At 47.1% G+C, this 22842-nt stretch overlaps 1 protein-coding gene across 1 annotated transcript; it reads left to right on the top strand.

Moving 5' to 3' along the window:
* The first annotated feature begins 54 nt into the window (after positions 1-54).
* Positions 55-22832, top strand: Spaca7 (sperm acrosome associated 7). The gene is made up of 8 exons (XM_040733591.1): positions 55-150; positions 441-599; positions 8013-8069; positions 11229-11333; positions 12131-12235; positions 13767-13838; positions 21282-21380; positions 22667-22832. The coding sequence occupies exons 2-8, from the start codon at positions 506-508 to the stop codon at positions 22678-22680; spliced, it is 546 nt and encodes a 181-aa protein (XP_040589525.1). The 5' UTR covers positions 55-150; positions 441-505; the 3' UTR covers positions 22681-22832.
* Positions 22833-22842: the final 10 nt, after the last annotated feature.

Genomic DNA, 22842 nt, shown 5'->3' with positions numbered 1-22842 from the left:
GTTCTCTGAGACTGATTAGTTACGTCTACCAAGAAAGCCTCACACACCACCAACTCCCTATACCAACAACAAAGAGCGGAGGGTTACTGGTGGCCAGTGCCCTAGGGTCCCCACTGGATCTGGAAGGCACTGTTGGCCTCATGTAACCAGGTCAGTTCCCTGCCCCTCGGTTCTATGAGCTGTGCTGGGCCATGGGTCGGCTCCTGGGAGGCCACAGTGAGAAACAAGGTTATGAAAACGCACAGGGAGGGCCCACAAGGAGTGTTTAGGGTTGTGAATGGGCCAATAGCACCATACAGGGAGATGAAGCCCACACGGGGCAGAACCCTAGTTCACTTCCTAACCATGCTGTCACAAGTCTGTGACATAGGGCATACACTGCAATGGGGAAAGAATTCCTGGAGGTGATGTCACAGGTCCTGGACATTCTGCATATCCAGGAGACCGAGGCTGGGGAAGCAGAAGACCTTCCAGGGAAGGGCCTCCTCCGGTGACTCGAGGGACCATGGCAGCGAATAGGGGAGTGGAGACCTTCGTGTCTGTCTTCCTGCTGTGCTGCTGGAGAGGGACTCAGCTACAGCCAATCAACGCAACTTCAGGTAGGGTCAATGGAGGTGAGCGGACGGAAACCTCGGCCCGGATGCCGTGGGAGCAGCCTCTTCCTCTTCCTTCACTGGGGCTTGAGGGACGGAGGGAATCGGAAGGTTTTCCGTCTGGGAATGCCTTCCGACAGGACTGTCATGGAACAGCTAAATACATTATACTCATGTGTCGTTTATTAGCCTGATGGAACTGTCCTAACTTATCCCAAGATAGAGGAATAATATCACAATCTTCCATGCGTCCATCCTCAGTTTTAATAACTTCTCGTTCCCCAGCTAGCTTTTATACACATATGTGTATACATGAACCACACACATACATGTATAGACACACACATACACATGTACACATACATTCATACCTGTACATACCAAATGTGCATGTGTATGCGTGCACACACACACACACACACACACACACATGTCCTTCTTTTGGGGGAACAATTAGCACTGTCCCAATATCTTATGACTGTCTATGAAGTGGGCAAAACCTATTTTTAACATGCCCATCATGTCCTTGTCACACTAAGTTAACAAGATCTTTTCTTGCACCCAATACCAGTGAAAGATACAGTATTCCTGGTATTTGTTAATGGTGGTGAGATGTGGTTGTATATGCCTTTAGTCCCAGCACTGGGAGGCAGGGGCAGAGGCAGGTAGATCTCTGTGAGTTTGAGGCCAACTAGGACTACGTTAGTCAGGGTGGATAGCACAGTGAAGGTTCACACGTGAGGTCCATGTCCCAGGAAGAACAAGACGAGCCACAGCCTAGGACTAGGCAGAGTGATGGACGGAAGTTGCTAGGATTCCTTGCTGGCTGACCTAAGGGTACTCTACCTCCCCAGCTCTGGGATTACAGGCACGCGCCACCCCACCCTGATTTCTATGTGGGTCCTGGGGATCTGAACTCAGATCCTCATGTTTCCACAGCAAACACTTTGCCAGTTGAACTATCCTGGCCCAAGAACATCATGGGGTTGGAGAGATGGCTGAGGAGTTAAGAACACTGGCTGCTCTTCCAAGGATCCTGGTTCAATTCCCAGCACCCACATGGCAGCTCACAACTGTCTGCAACTCCACTCTCAGGGGATCTGAGACCCTCTTATAGCCTCCGATGATACCAAGCATGCAAGTGGTTCATAGACATGCCTACTTGCAAAATAAAATAAACAAGCTACTTTCCTAAAGGAAATAATAATCATCTTATTGAAGTCATGCAAATACTTACATGGTTATAAAATAATTGTTGATAGAGATTTTGGAGGGATCAAATGGAGAGAATTGTTTTTTGTGAAAGTGTAATTAAGAAGGGCAGGACAGACGGCTGAGGAGTTAAGGGTGCTTGCTGCTCTTACGGAGGAGTAGACTTTGCTTCCCAGCACCCATGTTGAGTGGCTCACAATCACCCGTAAGTGTAGCTCCAGAGGATCCAAAACCCTCTTCTGATTTACATAGGCACACACATGCGTGCACACACACACAATTCACACAATCACCCACATACAAATAAGTAAAATAACTAAAAAATATACACTTGAAAAAGTACAATTTCAGACTGCGTGTGGTGGCGCACATCCTTAATCTCAGCACTCAGGAGGCAGAGGCAGGTGGATCTCTGTGAGTTCGAGACCAGTCTGGTCTACACAGTGAGCCCCAGGACAGAGGGCTATGAAGAGACACTACTTCCAAAAACAAAAATCAAAACAAGGATAATTTCGGAGCTGCTCCGAGTTAGTGGACAACTGCCTTTGAATGTGCAGAGCTTCAGGCGAAGGCTCTGAAACCATAGCCCCTTGGCCCTGCTCCACCAGGCCACAGTCTGTACGCTTCAGAGACGCATCTGCTCCTTCCTGCATCCAGGGAGGTTTCAGGAGCCTAGCAGGCAATGTTGGAGCCACCGGCAGTCTAAGTCTACTCTCTTGGTCTGAGCGTCCTGCAATTCCTTGCCGACAAGCTTGGACTCTAGCCGACTACACCTGCTTTCAGAAAAGCATCCGAGAAAAAAACAGGAATTGTCTGCAAAGAGCCCAGGCTCTAAAACCTGCCACGAGCCCACCATTCCGAGATCATCAGGGAGAGGTGGTCACTCTCGAGGCCTACAGGGTCTTATGTCAGTAAGTGCAATAATGATGACCGATCACACTGTCTGGGGACCTATGATGTCTAGTAAAGACAAGGCAAATCTCTGGGGATCTCGGCTTCTGGCACCTGACATACCTTCACCAAGGTGTGATACAAAGGCTTCAACGCTGCTTACTCCACAAAGCTTTCCCCTATGATTTCACATCACAAGTAAGTTAATTAGCTTAAGATCTGTCTTTCACACGATGACAGAACAAATCCCCGGAGACTTTCCAGGGGCCTCTGGGAAATTTCAAAGTTAGCTTGAGGTCAGAAAGACTGCATTTAGAATTTAACTCAGAGGTGTCAAAAACTGTCAAACGTGTTGAGGAGTTGACTGAGATCACGGGCTACTATGAAACAGTACTTAGCTTCCCAGCAAACCAAAATGACAACGATTTTCAAGGGAAATAGAGGAGGGAGATAGTGATTAAAGGGGAGGGGAAAACCAACCTTCACTCTCTCAATATTGAGAGGGTTCCACTTTCTTAAGTAATAAAAAGTTTGAAAGGACAACACGAAGCACAGGAAATTATTTTGGTAAGAACGGAGCCTTTGTCTACAAGGGAGGTTACCCAACAGGCAAAGAAAACACTTACAGTCGCTTATGAAGAGGAGACCAATAGTCCAAGGAGTCTGCCCTTTCAGCAGAGAGAGCAGCAGAGACCGTTCCGCATGGCCGCACGCCTCATACCGGAGCTCATTTCAAAACCTGACAATGGCCGTCCATTTACCCAGCACGGCCACGCGAGATTGGATTTCTCTTCTTTTTCTCATAGACCCTTCACACCTTACCCTGCCCGTTTAGGCTTTTTGTTCCTTTTTTTTCTTCTTTATTAAATAACTTTAAAACTATTTATGACACGATGACTTTCTTCTTTTTTAACAAAGATCCACCTTTACTTCTTGTGGCTTCCCTTATCAAACACAGACGACCACTTTCACTTCTTGCCAAGTCGGTCTCTCTTTCCCACGAGTCACAGGAGTTTTAATTACACACACAAGTAGTAACTTGAATGGAGAAAACTTAGAAACGGTGACTTATCAGTCACCATAATTGGTGGCAAGTTTGCCGAGTTTCCATCTTTCAAAGCTTAGAGCCATGATTGTATCATTTTAGTGGGTGTGGGTGTGTGCATTTGTATAGGCATGCACGCATGTACGCACATGGGTGTACAGTCAAGTGGAGGTCAGAGGTCAGCGTCAGACAAGATCTCTCATTAGCCTGGAACTTTGTCTGTAGTGATATATTGTTTATGATCTAATAAAACCAGCCTAAAGATCAGAATGCAAAGCTAGCCACAGCCATAGAGGCCAGGCAGTAGTGGTATACACCTTTAATCCCAGCAGCCACACTAGTTAGCCACAGAGGCTGGGGGGGCGTGCATGCCTTTAATCCCAGCACTAGAAAGGCATGTAAGGTGGGAACTCAGGGTATCGTACAGTATTCAGTCTCCAGCCACACTGAAGATAGGATTGTCCCAGCCTGAATAGAGGTGAGAGCTCAGCGGCTGGCAACTTTGCTTTTCTGATCTTCAGCGTGAACCCCAATATCTGTCTCTGGGTTTTTATTATTCATGCTATATTTGCCATGTAGGTGAAACTGGCTCTCGGGCTTGGAGGAGTCATCCTGTCTCTGCCCTCCCTCAGTCCACTGCTGGGGTTGTAAGTGCATGCCACCAAGCTTCTACGAGGATCTGAAGTCATGCCTCACACTTGCAAGGCAAGCACTTTGTGAACTAACCCATCTCCCCAGGCCACCACCCATCATGTTTAATGTGGCAAAGGCAGCAAGCTTATTAACGGAGCCAAATACATTTAGTCTTCTCTACGTGTATGAAAGAAGAAGGCAAGAATGTTAATGCAAATTCGTCCTTCACAACAAATGTCTCAATAGTTTCCATTATTTATAAGATCTATAAAACCGTACTAATGGTGGCAGCACTAGGTTAAAATTGTCTCTAGGTAGCTTCTTTCTGTCTCCCAACACCCAGAGCCCAGGCTGGGGAGGTCCAGTTGTTCACAGAACTCAATGAGTGTTGAGAGAGATGCTTCCGAAATGGAGTACACACTCAGGATGAAGTACAGGCTTCTAAAGGCAGAATCGAGCAGTGTCTTAACCAAGGACTGGAGAGATGGCTCAGCGGTTAAGAGCACTGACTGTTCTTCCAGAGGACCCAGTGCTATATATACATGACTATGGACAGTTACACCATCCAAAGGCTGTCTTTGTTTTTCTCTATGGGATTTTACGTTAATACATGAGATCTCAAGGTGCTCTGGGATACACTTGTAGGTCTATACAGGAATTTCTACCAATAGTCCATTAGGACATCTAGGCGTAGATTTTGACAATAATCATGGATTATTTCGTTTGTGAGACTTATTCAGAAAAGTGGTTTCTGGGGAGAACAACAAGGCTGAGCTCAAAAATCACAGACATTTCAGCTTTAAGCTGTCTCCACAGGGTTTCATTCTCTCCTGGATAAAGGAGTATTGTTCTTTGCAGGGTCAGTCGATTTTTGTAATTCTTAAACAAAACCCAGGGTCAAGGAACTCATTCCTTTTCTCATGTCCTCTGTCTTTCTCTGTCTTTTCTCTGACTTTCTATCCTGCCTCAACATAGGCAATCCACACTGAAGTATATCCACTGATTCAGAATGCCCTTTAGGTCAGTTGAAGCCAAGTCCCAAGCCGGGACCCATGTGACTTTTGTTCCGAAACACTTCTAGGCACACTCAAGTCACATCCTTCCTCTCCATCAGCCTTCCTCAGAGATAGTCAAGGACCAAGGCTCACAAAATGAGCCCAACTAAGGTCCCCAGCTCCATCTCCCAGGGTGAGCAAGTCATCTCTGACACCCCCCACCCCAGCCCACAGGGCTTATGGGACTCTCCTCAGTACAACATGTTGTGCTGGCCTGAGTGCTAACAGTCACAGCCAGCACTGGTCTGGACAGGACAGTCTAGCCTGGTTCACTACTTATACAAGGGCAGGTGGTTTCCATGGTCCAACAATGGCATGAAATACGCCGGCATCCCTACTTTTACTGAAGTTCTGAGGTGCTTACTAGGAAAGTGCTGTGGGGTGCTGGGGCTGGGAAAGTGAACATATCACTCACACCCTTACTGATGCCTCTGCAGTCGCCACGTGTCCATGCCTGTTTGTGGCTGCCAAACCCAGCCCTTGCTTGTCCCAGAGAATCCTCAGCAGGCATTTGTTGAGGAACTGCTGCTGCTGCTGCTGCTGCTGCTGTGCCTGGCCACTATGACCTCCAGAGTCCTGGTCAAAGCCTTGATGACATCCAACGTCTCCTCTGGCTTGAGACCCAGTTCTAATCTGGATGACTCCTGAAGTTTTTTGCCAGCATAACACCTGGGTGAACTCTGGGTGAATCCCAAGTCCCTCCCAGCTTGAGACCTGGTCACAGCCCCATGTGGCACTCAAGGTCTTCTTCAGTTGAGGGGCCGACGAAAGGGCAGTCGTCACATTGCTCTAAGAGAAACACAGGTAGACTAATCCCGTCCTGTGGAATTCCCACTGCTTGGAAGGAGAGGAGCTGTGCAAGCTATAGTGTGTGGGTCCCTCGCAGGGAGGTGCTGGCCACTGAGAGGAAGGACCCTCGTAATGGAGAAGGACTCGCTCAGGTTCACTCAATTAACCTTAGTGGACCCCGAAAGCAACAGTGAACTTCCTGGGGCCAAAAAGTGCTGACTCGGGCACTGAGAAGACTTCAGAGTGTTCTGACCTTGTGGGTGTGTGCTGTCTGGAAGCTGCGACTTTCAGGAGGAGGCGACAACAGGAAAAGCACGGTAGAGCAGCTACATCTGACAAGGCGCGTTAACAGGCGTGGACAACACCAGCATACACACCACGCATGTGCGCACGGCTGACTTGCACAATGCTTCCATTGTGATTACGGGACAGACGCAAGATGAAAAGAATATTTTTAACAAAGTGCTGGCGCTGCGCAGCTGTACCCATTCGTAATGTTCCATTAATGTCTCATGCAAAGAGAACTATACTGTATTTGCTTCATTTACCAAGGTCAGCACACAGGGAAGCAATTGTCATCACCATCACAGACCTCCTTACATATTTTCCATTGTTCTGAGCCTTGCAGATGAGCACATTGGGATGCAGATTGTCCATCATTAAAGCCTTTGAGAACAGCTTTGTCATTGGTTTAGCTGCAACTTTAGTTATCCCAGACAGAGCTCTGTGCCTCAGAAAGGGAAGGTATGGTGGCCCTACTTGCCATCTTTGGGGGTCCCAGGACCTGGGAGTTGGAAGAAGAGGCCAACCCTGAGCTCAAACTAAGCGATGTACCAGATGAAGAGACACCACAGCCCCTGAGATAAACAAAGGTCGTGTCAGAAGGAGGAAGCGTGTGCCAGATGCTGCAGAAGAGAAACTGGTCCTCAGAAGTCCCACAGTGTCCAGATATAGCTAGACCTTATGAGCCCAGCATAGCTCTTCCTGTCCATCATGGAGCAGATGTCACAGATATGACAGCCCCGGAGACAACTGCCATCCAGATCGCTTCAGCTCACTCATCAGAGACTCCACTTCTTACCAGCAGACAGACCACCCAGGAGGGCTCTCCTCACACAGGAGGAATGAGGTGACCAGCCTCTGGCCCTCCCCTCCTCCTGAGAGAAACTCAGGTAGCACCAGTGAGTGTGACGGTCACCCAGGGGCTAGGATAAAAACACTTAGGAGGTGTTTTCTTGTCACAGTGTTTGGCTGGCGACATGGAAAAGCCTTAGTCAGAGGCTGGGCAAGTGCTTCTTCTGTGTGCCAAGCTGGGCTCTGGGCTGCTATGGGATCCCAGGCTGGAGTTTCCTGGCCTGGTGACCACTCAGATGGCATCACCAGCCATGCAGGAGGCAAAGCGCTGCTTCCTACAAAACAAAGCATGTGACCCTCTTCCTTCTTTGCCCCTGAGATAGAGCTGAGTTGTCCCTGAGTGTGGACACTGTCTTACCATCCACAAGGGTGACTCCAGTGACCAGGAGGGCAGGTTCTACTCAGGACACCTGGGGAGATCATGGGTTCCACCCACACAGCAGTCCCATGGGTAATACCTTTCCCATCTTCCGTATGAGAAACTCAAGTCCTGGAGGGCTTCCCTCAGCACACATGGGAAAAGAGAGCACCCTCCACAGGCTCCTTCCTCTAGAGCAGGCTGGGACCATCCCTCACAACTTCCTATTCACAGAGAGGGAGGTGAAAACCAATGAACACTGTAAAACTATAGATTTTTATCCTCTCCCTATCTACTCCCAGGTCCGGTTACTGAAGACTCACTCAATTCAACAACTGAAGACATGCCAGAAGTGTTTGGTAAGGATTCCCCACACAGAACCTGGGATGTGCTAAGAGAATGGGACCTTTCCCAAATAACCCGTAACCAGTTGCAGACACTGGGAGAAATGATTTGCTTTGAGGCCTGAGTCAGGTTCTCCTAGTCTGCAGTTGTAGTGCCAACATCAGAGTCAAATTTACCCTTCGGTGTGAGTACCATTGATGTGACCAACACTGGCCCTCAGAGACAGAGTGTGGGTGCAGGTAATGCACTACACTTTCTAGTATCCATATTCCAAAGAATATGGCAAGGACACTAAATTTAACTGCAGTCTGTCTGGACCAGGTTCCTGACTCTGGGATACACAGGTCACCCATGGACTCCGGGTGGCTCCCTGGCGCTGTCCCTGGTCCTGAAAAGCATTCTGCTGCCAAGACAGGGTGATTCCGCTGGGAGCTCAGAATGCCAGAAATGCAATGGGAATGTGGACAGTGCAGGTCGGGTGTAATGGCTAGTTTTATGTCAACTTGACGCAAGCTAAAGTCATCTGAGAGGAGGGAATCTCAATGAAGAAAATGCCTCCATAAGATCAGGGTATGCACAGTCCTGTAGAGCATTTTCTTAAATAGTGATTGATGGGGGAGGGCCAGCCCACTATGGGTGATGCTACCCCTGGGCTGGTGGTGCTGGGTTTTATAAGAAAGCAGGCTGAGCAAGCCAGTAAGCAGCACCATGGCCTCTGCATCAGCTCCTGCCTCCAGTTCCCGCCCTGCTTGAGTTCCTGTCCTGACTCCCTTCAGTGATGGAGCACAGTGTGGAAGTGGAAATGAAATAAACCCTCTCCTCACCAAGCTACTTTTGATCACAGCGTTTCATCACAGCAAAGTTAGAAGCCCTAACTAAGACACCAGAATTACAAAGTTTCATATAGAAATGAAGACTCTATTGGGAATTGTACTGAAGTCTCTCACATTCTCACCAAGAACTTGTCTCTCTTTTGTACATGTCTTGCAGCTTTATGGGAAACTGAGTTAAAGCTAACTAATTAACCCAGCAGAGGAAATTGTAACTTAGTCTCACTTTTAGGCTATGGTGTGTCTGCTACTGGATGTTTTTAGACAGGTTTGCCGTGAGAACCTGGAGAAAGAGCAGAGCAGAAAGACTTGAAAAGTTTTCAGGCTGAGGAAGAATTGGTTTTTTTCTTTTGAGAACATAATTGCCCCTAGGGCAACACTGTTCACCATGGGGCTGCCTGGGAAGTTGTTTTCCACTATTCTTTTACAGTGTTCAGTCACCCAGCCCTAAGACACTGATGTAGTTAGGGTCCAAGTGGGCCCTGTTATTGCTTACATTGACTTCATCTACTTGAGACTGGCTTTGTAGACATACAGAATATAAGAGCTACAGTTTCACGGAAGCTTCCGACCAGATTTCAGAAGAAAGCCGGAGAAGATAGGGGAATATGTAGCAGGGCCAAATTCCCTGTAAGAGGGGAAAAGCCTGAGATAATAAAATTTAAACTGTAGTAGAGAAGGTGACATCCACAGGCAATGGATATAGACAAGAAAGGAGCCATGCAGACTGCAAACTGTCAAGCCACAGGGACAGGACCACCCAAGAGCTCGCATGACACCACTCGCCCTGATGCCAGACAGGGATCTACTGAACTCAGCGTGTTTCCTGGTATATTTTGATCTTGCTTTGGTGCACTCTTTCTTTGCTGTTCTGCTACGTTCCGTTTTTCCCCTTTGGGAAAGGGAACGCGTACTCTGTGACACTGCATTTGGAAACAACGCCTCCCCTTTTGTGGAGACTTACAGATGAGACTTGCCTTCAGTCTCTGGAGAGTCTCTGTGCTTGGACTTCAGAAATGTTGAAATTGCAAATATTACAGGGGCTCATGAGGATAGATATGAGCTTTTGCAGGTCAACGGTGTAACACGATGATTTGAAGGAGTTGTGTTTGGGTGTTTGGATATTTTTGTTGGTAATCTTAACTACCAGATTGACTGGATTGAGGCTGTTATGAGTATCTCTTCCTCGGTAGGCAATGTCTAACCCTTACTCATACGGTTCCAATACAAACCAATGCTTTATTCTACCGAAGTTCTCCCTGAGGAGCAAATGAGCTGAGTGGGTTTGCTTACGGAGCATGGGTGAGGGGTTCCCACCAGCACCCCCTGGTGACTCTAGAGCAGCACTGCAAATCTTCACCCAGCACGGATGGTGGCGTCTGCTGTCCAGATGCAGCGTCCTTCAGTGTACTTTCCCTGTCTGTGTCCTTTAGCCCCTCCCCAGGACTCCACGTGCAATGAGAGCAGAATTGCATGCCCATGATGGGAGGGGCGGCTGATACTTAGGTGAGAGCCCAGGGACTCTCCCCACCCCCTCTTTCCAGGAGGAAATGTCAACAGCCAACAAGCCCAAGCAATGGCTCCTCGCAAGCAGGCCCCATGAAGACGGCAGCTTCATGAGGTGTTTTGTTTGGAGGGCTGCTTCCTACAGGGGGCTCCTGGAAGACTGTTGAAGCACACCCTTGTGTGTTGTGTGAGGGGGCATTTCCAGAGACGGTTAGATCACTGAGGCTGTGACGGGTTTAATCTGCTAGGAGATGCCAGATTTGAATCGATTGTCGGGCTGTGAGGGAATTCTGCTGTGGAAGGTGAGAGATGAGTTGGAGGGATTTAAGGGATGCCTCTTTCCCAAGTTCCTTCCTGGTGGTCTTTAGTCTGCTTCCTGGCTGCCATGATGTGAGCAGCTTTATGCACGCCATCATGGACCCAAAACCTCTGAAGTTGGTAGCAAAGTTACTCCTTCCTCCCTTGAGTTGCACCTTGGGTAGTGGGTCACAGAGACAGCAAAGCTAACTAGAACATGGGTGTGAGGCCATTCAGACAGCAAAGCTAACTAAACAGGATTTGGGGCCATTCAGACAGCAAAGCTAACTAACAGGATTTGGGGCCATTCAACATATGGGGACAAGGCTTAGGAAATATCCAGATGATGCCTACTTGTTTGAAATTACTCAGGGAGGCAATGACCAACCCATCTAAGATGAGGTTCTCGAGGGGGTCCACCAGTTCCTTGGGTTCCCGTTTTCTACCTACAATACTGACAGGCTACCTGAAGTGCAAATTCTGCAGAAGATATGCACCCTGGCTTCCCGGCTCTAACATATTCTTATATACTTTCTCAAGATGAAATTCTAGCCCAAGAGATTTTGGAGCCAAACACAACGGCAACGTCTGAAACTGCATCAACAAAAATGCCGACAGCAACAACAATACAAACCAAGGACAAAAGCAAGTACAGCCCTTTCACCTTCAAAACGGCACGCATTGCTAGAGCCCTGGGGTGTTGACTACGTGACTATATTCGAGCATTTGCTTGAACCAGCTATGGATCCATGAGAGAAGCATGAGACCAGGGAGGGAGTCTCCTCTGAGGCAGGGTGGCTTGCTTCACCCTGAAGGGATCTCTGAGTCACACAGGGGCTAGCATGTAAACGGTGTTCAGTCACTGCAGGAACACAGGCTTACGGATGAGCGTGGTCATTACAGTTTAACACACGCCATCTCATGACACTCCCCTACAGCTCCCTGGGAAGCACAGTCCTTCTGCTATGTCATGTGACTGAGGTAAAACCAAGGTCAGCATAGGACATGCCCAAAACCAAGATGTGCAACAGAGACTAAGTAGCTTTGCTAAGCACAGCCCCACACTGCATAACTGTGCAAACAGATGGCGTGATGGACAATGGCAAGGAGAGGTCTGGGCTAAGAAGTCCAAGGCTCTGTGGGAAATGCTCTCAGAGGCAGGAGGGCTCAGTGCATCCTGGGAGGATTTTTTTTATGTTAAGATGTGACTAGATTTTAAGGGTTTGCTCACTTCACATGTACCTAGACACAAACCACTGGGCTCAAAGTAGTTAGACGACACCTGATTATTTAAATATTAATTTCCCAACACACATTTTCAACTAGGACTTGAACATTGTGCATTGGTCTAGCCCAGCATTGTAAAACAGGGATTACCACTCCCCCCAATATCGAGACTGTAACAAGTAAACCCTTCCCTGTTTCCATCTTCTTCATCCAAGATTCTGGTATTGATGAAAACTACCAAGAAGATGGCTCTGAGAATTACCATGAATTGTTGGAGAATTTAGAAGTCTCATCTACGAACAAGGAGAAGAGTGACAATGGTAAGTATGATCTAGCCCGTCTCCCCTGCTGAGCTGGGAGACTACCGGGAGCCAGCATCAGATGTGCTTTGATGGCTGCTCCACCTAAGTTAAGTAGCCCTGTCCTGTGAGGCTGAGGGTCCCCCACCTCCTCAGCCGTGCCCTGGACTCAGCCCTCAACAACCAGCAGGGATGTCTTCTCCCAGGTGTGCGGAAGTGAGGAGTGGAAGAGGCCTCTCTGCAGGCTTCCAGCTAAGTCAGCTCCCCTCTGTGGCAGAAGGAGATAGCAAGACTCCATGGTCCTGGGAGTCAGGAAAAGCCTTCCTCTAACAGAGGCAGAGCACAGTGGCTCTGGGAGTTTGATGCTCAGGGGCGAAAGAATGTTTTTTTTTTTTTTGCCACAAAGCTTAGATTAGATTAAGGTTAGGAAAGGAGTCTGCGCAGCGTGGAGGACTTAGCTGTAGCACTGTGAGGTGTGCAGCGTAGAGGACTTAGCTGTAGCACTGTGAGGTGTGCAGCGTGGAGGACTTAGCTGTAGCACTGTGAAGTGTAACACACACAGAATCAGACCGAGGCTCCAAAGCATGGTGGCTTCTGGCATGAGGCAGAGGAGGTCATCAGCACACACCCCTGGGCCCACTCTCCATCTCCGCTTGAGCCCTGGATCCTGCACTTAGGCCTCTCCCAGGACCAGCCTCTGGTGTTGGCGTGGATCTGGATCTAAGCAGTAGTTTCATGGTATAAACACAAGCAGGATTCTACGTAAAAATGACTCTTTAACATTCCCGAGCTGGTCCCACTCACAGGTTTGTACAAATTGCCTGATGGTTTGGCACAGTGTTTGCCGAACAGTAATTCTTCGTTTACTTAGTATCATTCAGTAATTAGGGTTATGACCTAAGCAACAGCAGCTTCTTCTTGGTTTCCCTGTTTACTCACAGTCACTATGCTGGGTACCAACGATAGCTGATACTCCAGTCGTTTCTTTCTGTACTGACCTCATCTTCCTTAATTGGCCTTGGGAGTCATTCCCATGTTCATTGCTAACCCCCAAGATGCCTGGGGCTTATCTGGTGCCTCCCTGACCCTGCCTAGCTCCCTTTTGCTTGATAACTCGCCCTAAAAGACCAAGGCCAGGTAGGGTGGCGTTGCTCAGCAAGCCAAGCCTGGAGGCCTGGTGACGCACACATGCGTCTTGGTCCCCATTCTGTCATTTCTGTCCCTCCGCCTTTTTCCCCACAGATCACACAACCCCTGGCCTCTGTAGGGAGGGCACTTTCAGTCTCAGTATTTGCAAACAGATATGGTTATGGTGAACAGTCTGAAGCTTCGGGATTTTCATATGTTGGAAATGTATCTGAGGGACCAACCCTTAGCCAGGGATGGAGGAGTCAAAAGAGGGAGGAGGGAATGTACTCTTCACATAGTGGCTTCTTAACCCATTTTCAGAGCAAACTCAGAAGCAGTGGTAGCATTTCAACCAAGATTTAAAAGCGAGTGCTCCCCAGTGTCTACCGGTGTGTCATGTTTTTTCTCATGTTCTTCATTAAAGACAGAAGTACCGCCGAGAACATCCATGAGCACAGTTCTCAGACCAAGCTTGAGCCACACTACTCTTTTAACGGTAAGAACATAACTCAGGGTGGGGGTGCCGTTTCAAGGTTGCTTTCATTTACAATTCTCTAGTCAGGAATGACTTTTTTTTGTCTCATATTTAAAGGCCACTCACCTATTGTTTTTGTAAATCTGTCCATATTATTGTCTCATTTTTGTTAATTTATTGAGGGTTTTTTCCCTCTTCAGTTTTGAAGTGTGACTTTTTTTTTAAACAATGACAAATGTGTAAACAAACCCAGTCTGTGATACTCCTTGTAAATGATTTTTTTTTCAAATTTGTCAGTTGACTTTATTTTTAAGATTTGCTTTATCCATGTATGTGTGTGTTTTGCCTGCATGAGTGTATGCCACATGTGTGTGGGAGCCCCTGGAGTCTGGAAGAGGGCATGTGTTCACTGGAACTGTGATGTGTGCCAAGATGTATGTGCTAGGAGCTGAACCTGGGTCCTCTGCAGGAGCAGTGATTGATGGCTCCTAACTGCCCAGCCATCTCCGCAGCCCTGGTCAGTTTACTGTTGACGGTGTTCATATTTTTTCATGCAGAAAACCTACCATTTTTGTGTACTCATAATAGATAATCTCTTGTCATTTTTAATATAGCGTTCGCCAGAGCCAGCACTAAAGAGAAGGTGCTGCTTCCTTTGCTGTCTGTCACTTCATTGGTCCCATGTGGTCCCTGACTGCTTTGGAATCTACCTCTGAGTAACATGCTCTTAATTTCATCTCTCTTTCCATATGGCTACATATGTGTTAGAGCATGACTTACTCAAAGACCATCTTGTCCCCGTAATTTGCAGATCCACACTCAAAATACACCAAGCCCGCGTGTGGGCTGCTTTTTTCTGTCTTGTATAGCACACTAGTATGTTGGTGCCATAGGGTTTCATTATGGTGTATTCCTGTTTCTGAGGTACACTCCTCTCTCCCCTTTTCCCTGATTATTCTTCAATTTTTAAGTCTAATTTCCTTTTTTAAGACAGCTGGTATGTTTCTTATTATTGTATGACCTCTTAGGAAATCACTTAGGAAAGAATTGACCCTTTGCGATGTTGTCGTTCTTTACAAAAACAAGTGATGTCTTTATAGTTCTCTAGTCTGATTTCATATATTAAGGGCATGCTTCTGGGTTTTCCTTGTATAGGTTTTGGGTTTGCATGTTAAGTTTATTGCTAAGTATTCAATCTCCTTTGTTTCTATTTAAAGGAGGGGGTCTTCCAAACTGACCACTGTATCTGACTTTCACTTGTTAATAATTTTGCTTTTATCATACCAACCTTGCATTCCTTGAATAAGCTACACTTGTCCATGTTCTTAGAATAGTATTGAATTTGTCTTGCCAATAATTTATCCGTATTTCTGAGTCTAGATGAACAAATGACATTAGTTTGTGGGCTCTTAAGTTCCGTATCAGGTTGTAGTATCAGGACAACACTGTTTTATAGTGAAGAATGAAGATTTTTCTCCTTTTTATAACCTTATTGTTTACTATTTACTTATTTAATTTGTGTTTGACTCTCTGGGGAAATTTATAGAGCATTAAAAAAATCCCATTCAATTGGCTTACTCTGGCACTGTCTTCTGAGGTATCTCCCTGATGACTTTATTACCTTTAGATAGATTTATTTCTTAGTTCAAGTGTTACTCTTTTTCATTTTTTTCAAATAATTATCTGTGTATATACATGTTTAAAATATCAAAATATGTAATAATTAATTTAAAATTAAAGTTGAATCATGTTACAGATACAGGGGGCGGGCACTGCAGTCTTCTTTCCTATTTCTTGATAGCCTCTCCATCTCAGATTCCTAAAGTGTTAAAAACACAGTAGGCAGCCTTTGATACGCTTTACTCCCTGACACCACACACTGACACATATCTTATGGGTGGGTCATTTATTTCATAATAATAATAATAATAAACCTACAAAACCTTTCATCACCATGCGCCTTTTTGTTCTCACAGGAATTCCACAAGTCAAAAAGAATAATCCCAAATTATTGTTGTTGGGACTGCAATAAAAAATGAGACTAAATTCACTGTTACCTTTTCAAATGTGCATTTCCCTGGCTATCAGTGAATCTCCAGACATTAGCCAGCATTTTAAAGTTTTCTCTAGTGAAAATTTGTCCGTATCTCTTGCCCCTTTTTGGTTGGTTGATTATCTTCTTGTTTATATCAAGTGTTATTCTTGGCCATCTGAATTTCCTTGAAAAATTATCCATTGTCTCTAACTTTTCACCTGTGTTTGTAAGGTCTTCCGAGTGCCTCATGGACATTTAATTCATTCATTCATTTGGTTCATTCTCTGTGTAGTCTTGGCTGTCCTAGAGTCCAATCTGTAGACCAGACTGGCCTCAAACTCACAGAGATCTGCCTGCCTCTGCCTTCTGAGTGCTAGGATTAAAAGTGTGCACCACACTGTGTGGCTCATTTATTTTTTGCACTTTTTATTTTGCACACTTAACCGCTTTTCTAAGTGGTTTGTCTCATTGGCTGCTTTCCCCAGTGTTCAGGATTTTGGGGTGTTGATTCTATTCCCTTGTAGGGAGAGATCTTAGGTACCTGTATCACTGACCACACCCATTTGGGCGTGGTCACAGGTATGTAGTAGGGACAGGAGATAAAGAGCTGGGAGAAAGGAGGTGTGCTCTCTCTTTGGGTTCCAGTTGGGTCTCGGGGAGCAGTAGAGCACTGACCTTAGTTTCTCGTCTTCTCATGTAAGTGGCTTCTCCCTAATAAAATATCATATGACATCCCTTCCCTGTGCACCTTGCGTAGCTTAATATTCCCCGATATACCCTCGCGTCACCATGCCTCAGGGGCTCAACGCATGCCTGTGACTTCCACTTGTGGCCGCACTATTTTCTTCTCTGCTCTCCTGTTTTACCCATTGAATGTCCCATCGAGAGTGTTACATTGTTACCCTGTTACAGTTTAATTCTGCAGAAGTCTGGACGCACTTCTGTAGACTTTACTTCCTGAGGATGGTACCTGCCATTTGACGCATAGACTTTTATGGATGTTTTATATTCATTATGACATCAGCTTACAGTACTAAAAAGACCTTGTTTCACATTTAAAGCTTTAGGGACCGAATTTCCCCGACAGAAGGCTTGTTTGCTCTACTTTATGGTTGTTTTAGTTTGCCTGTTACATTTTTTTGTTCATTCTTCAACATTTTAATTCTCTTGCTTTTTTCTTCATTAAAAATGCATATATAGTGGAATTTGACATCACAATCATTTCAACTGTGCAGTTCAGTAGAATGCATACTTTATAACGCACACCCAGCACCACTACTATCTCCATAGTTCTTTTCAGCTTTATCCACTAAATAATAACTCCCTGGTTCCCCATCCCTCGGAACCATCGCTCTACACTGTGTGTCTATGAGGGTGTCTAGATAAGTGGACTCAGACAATTCTGTCTTCTCCAGTCTGCTATCCCACTTACCATGCTGCTCTCACAGGGACCAGTGCTGCTCTAGACTAAATAATCTTCTTCCTTATTCATAACTTAACGGGTACCTTCTAGACCATTCAGAGAAAAAAGCATAGCATAAGCAAACTGCCCAAAGCAAGACTGGCGAAGGGCTTGAATATGCAATTCTCCAAAGGAAACACATCGGTAGACAGAAGCTACTGGCAAAGACACCACCACGGGTTATAGGGCACGGGGATCAGAACTGCGGAAGGGTGATGTGGAAAGGAGGCTTTTGCCAGCACTGCCTGGAGCGTACGGAAGCTGCCCCATGATGGACAAGGAGCTGGAGCTAGAGAGAAAACCTCAGGGCTTAAAGACCTCAGTGGCTGAAGGCTCAAGGAAGACAGCTCTGGAAATGGTCCAGGCAGCTGGAACGGATACTCAGTGCGTGGCACTCATATTGTACAAGGAGCATCACACCCGAGGAAACTCTCTACAGTTCGTGATCATGAAGAACCCAGAAGCGGGATTTGGTGATCACAGGATTAACTTGCATGTTCAGAGCTGGGGTGCTCTTCCAGCTATTGAGCAACTTCAGAAAGCCCTGAAAACTCACAAACGAGCTTTCTGCAGGCACGTGTTTGTCCCCTGCTCAGGACAACAAGGACCACTGCTCTCGTGATGATGGTGCACAACTCAGGACTGGAGTTTGTGATTACAACACACTCTGTTCTGTAGGAGCATAAGGCAAATGGGAGTGAGTTAGTGATGTATCCTTGAAGGCCAAGTCCAGCGCTAATGGTTCAAGGTGTGTATAGCAAGTAAGCAGAGGAGATTAAATTGAATGATTGAAAAAACGATGAGGGGGAGGGGAGAGGAAAATGACTAGGAAAAAGAGGAGGAGGACAAAGAGGAAGGAGGTGAGGAGGAGGAGGAGGAGAAATGGCGAAATCCAACAAATACAGAGTAACAAACCCAAACATCGATAATCCTCAATTTTTTCTCTGGCTTTAGTCACAGCTGCATGTGGGACAGTCACCAGCACATGTGGCATTTCAGCCATGAAACTATCACCAAACAATTTAGGAGAATTAAAAACATACCAAAAACATTCTCTGGGCACGACAGACATAAACAACGATGCAGAGAGACATGAAATTGTCTAAGTATTTGCTAATTTACACACCACACTTCTCAATGACCCACTGTGTAAAGGAGTCAAAAGAGGAATTTGGGGATATTTTTAATTGAATAAAAATGAAAACACGTGCTGAAATTTGTGGGAGAGCAATCAGCGCTCGCATGAAAAGTTACAGCATTAAACGATTGCATGAAAATGTTGGAAATTGCTCATCCCCGTGAGAAAGGAACTGGAGACATAAAAGATCAAGGTAGAGCAGTGAAGAAAGCGTGGTGGCTGACTTAGAATGACAGTCCAGCTGAAGTGTGGTCTCTAAGTGTGACCTGAGGAAGAGGGTCCATCACCCAGAAGCTTTGTCAGCGGTGGAGGAGGGATGGGAAAGCGGGATGCAGGAGCAGGGATGAGCGAAGACAGCATAGACACGAGGACGGACAATGATGAGCAAAGAGAATGAGAACATCGCCTAACAACAATCCCCCATTAAAGCACCAGCACAAAGTTGCCTTGGTGACAGCCATGGCAGTGTAGCTAGGCGAGATCGCCCCTTGGTTCTCAGCCACGGTTTTATTAATAATGTTTTCCTCATCCTTGGGTCTCAGGCACCATGTTAAAGGATCCAACCAACTGGGGATCAAAACTACATCCCCCCACAACCAAATGTTCTCTGTACCAAACTTGTCCTGACTGCCTCATCAATACAGCCAAGTATTATCATAACATTCATAATGTATTAGTGCTTATAAACCATCTAGATGTGCTTGCAAGTGTCAAGAGAATCACCAGGTTACACACAGTGCCACGTGAGCATCTTTGGACCTGGGTACCACTGGCATCCAGGGACCCCACTTCTGCAGAAACTGGGGGCAGATGGCTTGCTGTTCTTTCCCTCTGACCTAAGACAAGACTTTCCACTTCCAAAACCATGGCTTTCCTCCAGAGGCTCGGTGGTGCGCCTACAAGCGATGGAATGCCAGACTGTTGGGTGCTTTGGGTAGCCTAGGGGATGGCTGCTTTTCACGTAGGACTGAAATGACAGAAGAAGCCCACAGGGCTGACACATCCCCAGTGACACCAGAGGTGGGAGGTAGCGTTAAAATTGGCAGGAAATTGACCTTGTAGTCCACACCCTCCTTCATGGAAGAGGGCCAAAGAGCCTTCAGTTCTATCTGGAGCCTTCCTTGGACCCAGTGCTGGCGATCACTGTGGCTCCCCTGTCTCCCACAGCCTGAGTCACTCCTTGTAATTTTTAGAAAAAGCTAAATGGAAGCAGTAAGGCAGCTCCTAATTTAGCTTGCTCCTAAAAATTAAGAGAGCTGTCAGGGGGAACGCAGGGCCCCTGGATTCCTGGGTATAGGAGTGATGCTGTTCATGCTTCCTGTCACCGCCTGCTACCCTGGGGTGAGAGTGTCCATTGTGGGAATGGTCTCCTATGGGAGCTGGAAGCCCATCCCTGCTGCTTGAGTCCCTGACACGGCACGGGTGTAGTTGACAAACTGAATGAATGAATGAATGAGCATTCACACTGAGGGGCATACAGAGCTCCAGGAGCTAGTTGGCTAAACGTCAGGCAGAGACATCTCTGCAAGAACCTGACAAGCCAAGAAGGACTCCTAAACTCACCGGCATGAAGGAGGGACAACGGTCCCAATGGTTCCAATGGTCCCGATGCCTTTGCCCATAGCTCCACCCTATTCCAGGACACCTGTATGTCGTTCGTGGGCCATCGGTGTGCCTGTGAGGTGCACACAGCCTTGTTGGAACAATCAGGAAACAGCTTATCGGGAGAAGACAGCAGATCCCAGCATGTGGACTGAACACAGGAGGGAAAACTTTCCTCCGTGGTCACCGAGGGCGACTCCAGTATAAACAGGAACAGAAGGACTCAGTTCAGGAAACCCAGCCAGAGACAAGCCATCCTCTCCCTGGGACCCAGGGCGGTGGTTTCCCCCAGCTCCACCTGCCAGCTTCCAAACTGATTCTACCCAGGAACGGCTCATAAAACATAAGTTGTTCCACATTTTTAAAAAATGCAGGCACTGATGGCCTGTGGTCACAGCATGAATTTCTACTGTGACCTGAACCCAAAGAAAGTGGGGGTGCCCTCATCCAATTCTTGAACCCCTGAGATCCAGGGTATCCATGAGGTCTGGGAAGCCATCTTTCAGAGTCACCTTGGTGACAGGCTCTGTCATGTCACTGAAGTTGGAGCCACCAACCATGTTAGGGACCATGTGAAGTCCTGTCCACACTGGAGGCCACCAGGCCCTTGGGAGATTGATCTGTGTTCCACATTTTAATCAAATATTAGATTTGTCACCTGCAACATGGCTGACTGATCTATCATGCCTGTGTCCTTGGGTATTCCTAACAAATCACCACATACCGTGTGGTTTAAATCATAGAAATTCTAAGAGCCCGAAGTCTGAGATGCAAGACTGGGTGGGGCTGGTTGTCCCCCTGGACATTCTCCGTGTTCCGTCTTTGCACATGTCACTTGATGTTTCCTCTGTCTCCACTCAACATTCTCCATATGTTCCTGTGTTCAGATTTTCCATGGTCACATTAGGGTAGGACCAAGCATTTCCTCTAAGCCTTCACCCCATCCTCGTATATCTGCAAAGACCCTGTTTCCAGGGGTTCCATTGCTGATCACAGACTCAGTTCTTTTACCACTGTGGTTCTTCTCATTTTTCTCTCAGGGTCTTAGAGGTTGGATTTTCTTTTAATTGTTTTCATGTTGCTACAGACCAAATCTAGGGCTTTGCTAACGCTGGGCTCTACTAGTGAACTGAATACTTACTCAGCCTGAGTTATTCCCGAAGTTAGAGAAAGGCACCAGGCCGTGCTGCTTTCTCAAAGTTTGATCACAGTGTATTTTTCTCACAGAAAAGAAGAGTTCAAGAAATGATAAATATGGGAAAGTGTCTGTTCTGGACAGAATCCTTCAAAACATAGGAAGATCTGAAGGCAACCTGGAACTAACAGGCAAGTGGCCCCCATCTGCAGGCCCCTGTGGGTTGAGGTGAAGGAAGCATGCCGCTTGCCCCTGAGGCTCTTCCTGGCAGCTCTTGGGTGAGCGGGAGTTTTGCAGGGGCATTTGACCGCATCAGTTCAAATTGAGGGATCCTAGGTCAAGTCATTCTCCCTTCCCCAGACTTCAAAGTGATTGTCACCCACACCGTGATCCAAAGCACCATGCATGAGGGCCTGCACCATTCGTGTCCAGGACATCTGCTGGGCCTTCTCCTCACTTGGGAGGAGACCTCCGTTTGGGAGGGAGCTCTTCCACCCCTCACCCTCACATGGCAGAGCCCCATCCTACCTCACCCGCCTGACTCTGCCTCTTTCCCACCTCTCATGTGGACTGAGAGGAATTCTTGATAGTGGGAATGATTTCTCAGCAGGAGCATAGGCTCTGAAATGGGCTCAGCCTGGGTTTGAATCCTAATGAGGACCTAACATAGATCTTGGCCAGGGGTCCAAGCCCCAAGTTGTAGCTCTGGGTACTCAATGTGGTGTGACTTCAGCTCCCTCCTGGGTGTCAAGATGGAGTTTAATGATGCCGCAAGGCATGAGGCAGAGCCTGGATCCAGGGTAACTCTCAGGACCCATCTGCCTGTGCCTGGGACAAGGCCACATCTGCTAATAACCGGAAGAAGGCGATGAGGTAGATACCCAAAGGCACTTTGACCAACTGCGCAAACCCACAGACTGCCAAGGCCTTGGTCAGTGTCCACTGGGCTTGTAGAGCCCTGTCCCTTATACCAGTGTCTCTGGGGCTCATTTGGAATTTGCAACAGCTTTGGAGGTACTTGATGTTTCCCCTAGCCCATTCCATCATAATCTCAAAGCCTCCTACAGGCCTTTCTCCGGCTCCGTAAACATCATCCTTGTTAAAGGGTAGCACAGGACCTCAAAGTCACAGGTTTCTGTCAAGAAGGTACTTCCTTCCCGTGTAGGGGCCATAACCTATGGGGGGGGGCTCAATCTCATTACCAGCCAAGGATAGCTGAGTGGCAGGCAGGGAGGATGGATGGCCCTCTGGTCACTCTATGTCCCCGAGATCCTCATAGTGACTCCTAGAAGAGTGTAAATCTGATGCTGCAAGTGGAAACCCTGCCTGCCCAACAATTCTTTCCTATAATTAACTGACCACACACTTGGAAAGCTTGGGCTGTTTGCTCTCAACCTTGCCCACGAGCCATGAGGTGTGGAGCAGCAGGAATGACGGGCACACACAGCTTCTCAGGAAAATCTCCTCTTTCCAACAGAAAGCATCTTTTAGGAGGAGAAGAGGACCAAGCCCAGGAGACCAGCGTGGTACAGACGCTCCTGAGCTCATTAGAGAGGCATAGAGCCACCGGCGAGCTCCACGCCACCTTAGGGAATGCACACACTCATTGTTATCCATTCATAAAAGAAAATTGTTTTTCTCCACGTAAGCCTG

The sequence above is a fragment of the Mesocricetus auratus genome, unplaced genomic scaffold (assembly GCF_017639785.1).
Source record: "Mesocricetus auratus isolate SY011 unplaced genomic scaffold, BCM_Maur_2.0 Super-Scaffold_100031, whole genome shotgun sequence".
Lineage (NCBI taxonomy): Eukaryota > Metazoa > Chordata > Mammalia > Rodentia > Cricetidae > Mesocricetus > Mesocricetus auratus.
Note: the sequence above shows the minus strand (reverse complement) of the source record. Positions and strands in the feature narration are given on the sequence as shown.